Source organism: Halyomorpha halys, unplaced genomic scaffold, assembly GCF_000696795.3.
Source record: "Halyomorpha halys isolate HHAL.00 unplaced genomic scaffold, Hhal_1.1 Scaffold691.1, whole genome shotgun sequence".
In the NCBI taxonomy this organism is placed as follows: Eukaryota; Metazoa; Arthropoda; class Insecta; order Hemiptera; family Pentatomidae; genus Halyomorpha; species Halyomorpha halys.
The window spans coordinates 488878-495746 of NW_027113417.1; the positions used below are offsets into that span (position 1 = coordinate 488878).

The 6869-nt window shown below is 32.1% G+C and overlaps 1 protein-coding gene across 1 annotated transcript in view; it reads left to right on the forward strand.

The window, feature by feature from the left end:
• The first annotated feature begins 1095 nt into the window (after positions 1 to 1095).
• LOC106685428 (uncharacterized) overlaps positions 1096 to 6869 on the forward strand; it is a 9086-nt gene continuing 3312 nt past the window's right edge. The window contains exons 1-4 of the mRNA XM_014428085.2: positions 1096 to 1203; positions 3420 to 3748; positions 5844 to 6119; positions 6212 to 6523. Of these exons, the coding sequence (XP_014283571.1) occupies positions 1137 to 1203; positions 3420 to 3748; positions 5844 to 6119; positions 6212 to 6523 (984 nt within the window). The 5' untranslated portion in view covers positions 1096 to 1136. The remainder of the gene's footprint in view (positions 1204 to 3419; positions 3749 to 5843; positions 6120 to 6211; positions 6524 to 6869) is intronic.

A 6869-nucleotide genomic window follows, 5' to 3' on the forward strand; every position in this document is an offset into this window, starting at 1 on the left:
ATAAATATATAAATACAGATACATATATTACATTAATATATGAATAAATTTCAATATAACACCGTGTACGGGGAACCCCTACTCGGGCTTAGAAACCCCGAAGCCCCGTACACGGCAAGACAAAAGGTCTAAATTGCAAATCCATTACAAAAGACTGATCTACATGACTATTATAAGGCCTATCTGAACATACAAAAAAAAAAATTATTTTACAATACGTTTTAAATAATTATATCGGCGTCGTTATGTATAAAGGACGAATCCATTTTCAGAAGGATATATTTTGTTCATGATGAGAGATAGTTAACCGTGGATAAATTATACTATTATAATATGTTAATTATATTATGGGGGGAGGGTTCGGTACCGCACCCCCCAACCATCTTCTCCTCATATGATATATTTTGTTCTTAACTACTTATTGAAAACTGTTATTGCTTGAATAACCTCCAATAGGTATATTTATTTGCAAACCAGGATCATTTCAGATTGTGTGGCCCTTGGTTTAAATTAGTACGATCAATGAGTATTTCAGTAAATAAGATACATTTACAAAAAAAAAATACGAAATTACCTAAAGTATTTTAATACAGATTTTTACAGAACACCGATGATACATTTAATAAATGTAAAAATGCCAGCGTTATATTATCTACAATAATATTGTATTTATTTATAAAAGATACCGTCTTTTATCCGCTATTTCACTATTATGCATAACAGATTATATCAATTATATTATAATGTAATATTTGTATTTATTTTATCAGTTCTAAAGTAATATTTTTGTTTAATCTTAAGAAAACGTTTTCATAGTATTTATTATATCGTATATAATTCGTAGATTAATGCTTTATTTGTAGTTTATTCCAGGCTATATGCAATGTTTAAGACATTTTTGATTAATGTTTTGACATTTATGTTATTTTATTTTGTAAAGTGTATACATATTGTTCTATATTCAATTCTAAAAAGGTGTTTTAAGAGTATTTAATCAAATCGAGAGTGGCAGTTCATCTGACTAATGAATCTATTATGACGATTCTAGAGTACTATCATGGTACGATCAGATATGGGAAGCTTAGATAAATACCAATTGATTCGCAGTTGTATGTGGCAGTGAAGTAGTGGACACCATGGAAGGAATAAAGCCTGAAGAAGACCGGCCCTCCCATTTGAGAGCTTATTTAACTGTCATGGCCGGTTAGTAATGATACCTAGCTCATCGTTTTTTAAAATTTATTTTATTGCTTTTATTAATTGTATACAATATTAAATTATTGTCCATAGCTAAATTCTTCTGAGTGTTTTATTTACGTGTCTTTAAATTACCACATTTGATCTCGGTTTCCTTTCTGAGAAATATAATTTGTCAATTATCGGAGAACGAGGCAAAACTAACTATTTTGTCAAGACAAATTCCAAAGGAAGTTGCGAAAATTTTTAATCCTGTCAGAATTTTTTTTTCTATGCGCCTGGGTTTGTTTCACTGAAGCCCGATCATATTCCTCATTTCAGGATACGAATTAGTTTTATAACATATTTTTTTTATTATAAACTACTTCACTATGGTTTTTATTTATTAATTTTTATTACAGTGGTATGAACATGAACTCACATGACATTAAACCCATCCATTTTCGGTATACATATAATCCATTTTCGGAGGTAATTGTATAATTAATTTAAAATTTGTTAACATGAGATTTTGCTTGTCAAAATCATTTTCTATGACATCTTTTATTTTATCCCTTTCATGAAGAATTCATACGTAATTAAATGAAATACCAATAATTCGTCTTAAATATATTGTATCACGACCACAGAACAATATATGTGCATGCAGTATATATACTTATATAAAACCATATTTATTAGTAGAAATATTATTTTTGAAGGTTTTAGTTCGAATGTATTAAAGGTACCTTCTATGATTGCAAAAAATGTGTTTTTTAAAATTTAGTTTGGTCGTTCTTATAACTTTTCGATCCCCTAAATATATTTGATGGACTTCCAATACCTAGTTTGTAGGAGTATAACTTACAGGCAGGTAACAGAAAATTATAAGGTTATGAAAAAATACACCGATTTTTTTCACTTTTTGGAACTTCTTTAAAAGGTACCTTATAAAAATTGCGTGAACAGCATAGCTCTTCAGAAAGGTCGTATTTTCCCTTTGTTTATTTATAAAATAATTGAAAAGTAAGTGAATTGTCTCAATTATGTTTAAATACGAAAAAAAAAAAAACACGATCAAATTCCATTTCAAAGAGAACAGAAAAAAGTCCCAGTGTCCCCCAAAATGTCACTTTTTCAACACTAACTAAATTCACATAGAACTTATTAACCTTATAACTTAATTTATAGGGACTGTTTGTGTGCAGAGAACCATAAAAAGTCCGAAAAAACATTTAGGAATAATTTTTTTACCTATAAAACAAACTTACATTCTAAATTTCAACTCTTTTGATCCACTGTGTCACTGGATATATATGTCTAACCCGCTACAGTCGGGTACTTCCAGCGACCTTTTGGATCAAATGAGCTGGAATTAAGGATGTGGGTTTTCAAGGTAGAACAAAATAACTAAAATTATTCCTCCCCTAATGTTTTTTTTCGGACTTTTTATGGTTTCCTGTAACCTATGGCCTTTCTCGCAATAGATCCTATCACTCTTTCAACCTGTCAGTAACGGTTTTCTTCTCTTACAAAGCACTGGGTGACACAATATAACGGTATCCTCTTTGGTTTGAGAAACAGAAAGGGAAAGTCTGGGAGCATTATATAACAGAAAATTCATCTGAAATATATTTCATTTTCCTATGAAGTAAGGTTCCTTATAGCGAGTTATCCTGAGCAATTCCCTCTAGAAGATAGATTAAGAACTTGTTTCAAAATGGATACTCTCATATTAATTCTCTTACTGGACCTGAAGCCTTGGACTTGTCCATATCTCTGCTTAATTTAGCTCAAGATGAAGTTTTCGTGATCTCTTCTAATTAAAATTTAACTTATCTTTATTTTTTCCTTAAATAAAATTAAAAGTGTTTGGTCTTACTCTCTCCTTCTACTTGTACAGAATGCTAATAGAACAGGTCGACTTTTGTTACCCTCCATTTGAGTTTCTCAATAAGACCTGTTGAGCGTTCTTTCTTGAATTCTAACTATATCTTCTCTTCTCACAAGAGAGGTACCCTCCCCCTAGATTTTTGCGCTCGAACTTTATGGCTTCGTGAGCAGTAGTGGATTTTTTTTAAACAGCAGAGTCGTTTGTGATTAGCTTAGAATTCATCTTCAATAATATCTCAAATACAAATTTGCCAAGAGATTCTGTTTGAGGCTGCCACCACCTCTAAACTTATAATTTATTTAATTAACTATCTAATACTCAAATTGACATAAATATTTTCTTCTTTCAGTAAGCTTTCTCCACATCTCTACCGGGGCAGTCATGGGATGGTCATCACCCATCCTGCCGAAGCTCAACCTGACTACTGATGAGCAAAGTCTTGTTGGCTCCTTGTATTCGCTCGGAGCAGCTCCTGGACCTTTCATTGTCACTTTTGGCTTGGACACCATCGGCAGGAAAGGTGTGATCTACGTCCTCTGGGCAGCGTTTATGTCATCCTGGATAATTTTGGTTTCTTCTCAGAACCTTTATGTCATTTACATCGGAAGGCTTATTGGAGGTCTAGGGGTTGGAGGGGCATGCGCTGGAATACCAATCTACATCGCAGAAACAGCTCTTGTAAGTAACGTAAATACAACCTTTAGTTTGAAAGATAAACAAAACACTAGGTTTAATAGAATATATTAATAATTATACGTGCTGGTTAATATTACTTTATCTATAATTTAATGATATTTCTAAGTATTGTACTGATTGGTAGTTTTTAAAAATTCTAATCTAGAGCTCTATTAAGTACAAAATATAGTTCTCTTTAACGTTCAAGATTAACAGTCATATTTTTCTATTTCTTATATGTTTAATTTTGGGTTTTTTAAATTTTGCCACCTCAACTTGCAAAGTGGGAAATAATCTATCAAAAAATACATTTAAGTCACCATTTTTTTTAGATTTTCTATAAGTTTAACGACATAGAAGGCTTCCATTCATTTGCCATGTGAGACATAAAATCATTTACGATGAATTTTTTGTAGCACTTATATAATAAAATTTGTTTTTTTGTAATATAAGGAAAGTTAAAATGTCATATTTGGAACCAACACTACCCATAACGCATATCACGGGATCGTTGAAAAAATGTATTTAACTAATACCGTTGTATACTACAGTAATAGTTGACTGTATATTAATATAAGGAGAAGAAAGAAGGTAGGGGATGTGGTCAGCAAAAATACTCACATAAAAAAAAAAGTTATTTGTGTATAGTTATGCCAACCATTATACCTAAATTTCAGGCCTTCATTAGCTACGAAAAAAACATAAAAACTGTAACTCAGAGAAATATTAAAATAAAATAATACTAATCAAACTTGGTAATATATGTACCAGTAAATTATGTAGATAGTAATTGATTTATAATAATAGAAGATAAAATATAATATTACAGAGGTAAGAACTATACAAAATGAATGATAAAAATATTTAAAAACAGTGTTCAAGTAAATAACGAAATAAAAATAATGAAAGGTGTGGTAGAAATTTAAATGATGAGTAATTGATTAACATAATAAGATATGTAATTAATGTCAAAATTAATGAAAAAAAATTAAATAAACATTACGAAATGTAACGATATATATGATACAATGGGTAAGAAAGAAAACAGAATATATGTTTCAGTGGATGAAAGATAAATATGAATAAAAAATACTAAGCTAAAATACATATATATAATTTCTGCAAAATTGAATAAGAAGGAACAAGTTATCGCTAAATTCCGTTAGCAAAGCAACACTGGAATTGTTATAGGAAGTGATGGCAAAGGTTTTCTTCTGAAATGATTCCAAATTCACCCTTCGCAAAATGATGGAGAAAATTGAATATGGTAGATTTAATATCAAAAGTAGGTATAATACCATGTCGAACTCTATAACTTTTCGAACCGTCAGTAAGGACAGGACGAATGAGAGTTTTGTGAAGATGGAATTGTCCTAGATTGGTAATCCTGCTTTCTAAGTGCCATGAGAGGACAAAGTAGGATCTTCTCTGAACTTCCAATGATAAATCGTTGGATCAATTTACATAAGATCCTGGGCAAATGAAGTTTTTCATCGCTTAAATGAGGGTCAAGCAACGCCCCCACAACTACCAGATCACATATATTTACTCACGTTCTTGAGGCCGAATTCATTGATCCAGATTCTGACATGCCACACTCAATTCCCGGTATGATCTACATCATACGCAGAATAAGGGTTAGACGGTCTCTAAGGGTTTCTCAGTCTTCTTTTCAACTAGTTTAAAAAGCTGGCATAAATGATCTTCTCACTGCTGGACCTCACTGTATTGAAGTCGACGAATTTCGAGTACATCTTATCTTAGCCGACACGGAGGACACACATCATCTCCAGAAGTAAGACGAGTTTACGTGAGACCAATCATATCCTATTTGCAGTCTATGATTAGGTGATGTGTGATTATTTTGAACTCCTTCCTCTTCTGGGACTGAGATGAGTTTTGATGATATCTCAGTGGGAATAATGTCTTTCGTCTGAGTTAGTTAAGCTAGTAACCTTCCTATAGTAATCTAATAAGGGTTTTGGTATCTTAAACGGATTTCATCTCAGTAGTTAACATATCGCAGAAAAAATAAATAACAATAATATTACACTGATATAATTGTGCTTATGCTGAACTAATTTTTTAATGTTTACAGCCAGAGATTCGAGGCCGGCTAGGAGCAATGAGTCCTTTGGCAGCAGGGTTAGGATCTCTCATCATGTTCGCGTTCGGTCCGTATGTCACTTATACCAGCCTGGCTTTGTACGGTATTGGAATGACTTCAGTTTTCGTGGTGCTCTTCTATTTCGTCCCGGAGTCACCATACTATTACTACAAAAAAGGAAGAAGGGTAGAGGCTGAAGCAGCTATTCAGAAGTTGAGGGCATACAAGACGCGAGAGAAGCTAGAAGAAGAATTGGCTCAAATTGAAGTTTGTTATAACAATCAAATAATGTTTTTATTTTTGTATATATTTTAACTTCCAGATTTATTTTTAACATTTACTTTTTATTTACTTTCCAGGGAGCAGTACTGTTTGAAAAAAAGAACGCCGTCAGCTTCTGGGTAGCCATCAGAAAGCCGGTCGCTTTGAAGGCCTTAGGCCTTGGCATTTTTATTGTGGCGATGCAGCAGTTCCAAGGATTAAATCCAATAAATGCCTACAACCAAATTATTTTCGAGCATGCTCAACTGAACTTTCCTGCCAGTCAAGTATCGATTATCTATTTATTTGTCGGATTAGTATTTTTGATGCTGCCTGTATTGTTGGTGAACAAGTTGATTGGACTGAAAACTGCATACATAATATCAGGCTATGGGACCAGTATCTCGTTGGTAATTATAGTTTATTCAAAAGAATATCTTTTATTTAATTATTAATATTAGTTCTGTGTTTGCATTCTTTAGTCATTCTTTATTCTTGTTTTGCATGGCGAAAACATAGACTTAAAAGTTCTGAGATAGTTATAATTACAATTATTGTTTAGAGAATTATTTGTAAAATATAGAGAATAATTTAGTTGGGCACGGTGAATACAAAGTAGCAGCCTTCTCACAAATCTTTATGGCCGTTAATATAACGGAAGTTTTATATATTTAACTTTAGTATCGCCGAGAGCAAAGCTTGGAAAAAAAAGGGAACGGGTTCCTGTAAAACTCTCTATTTATAAATATATATATA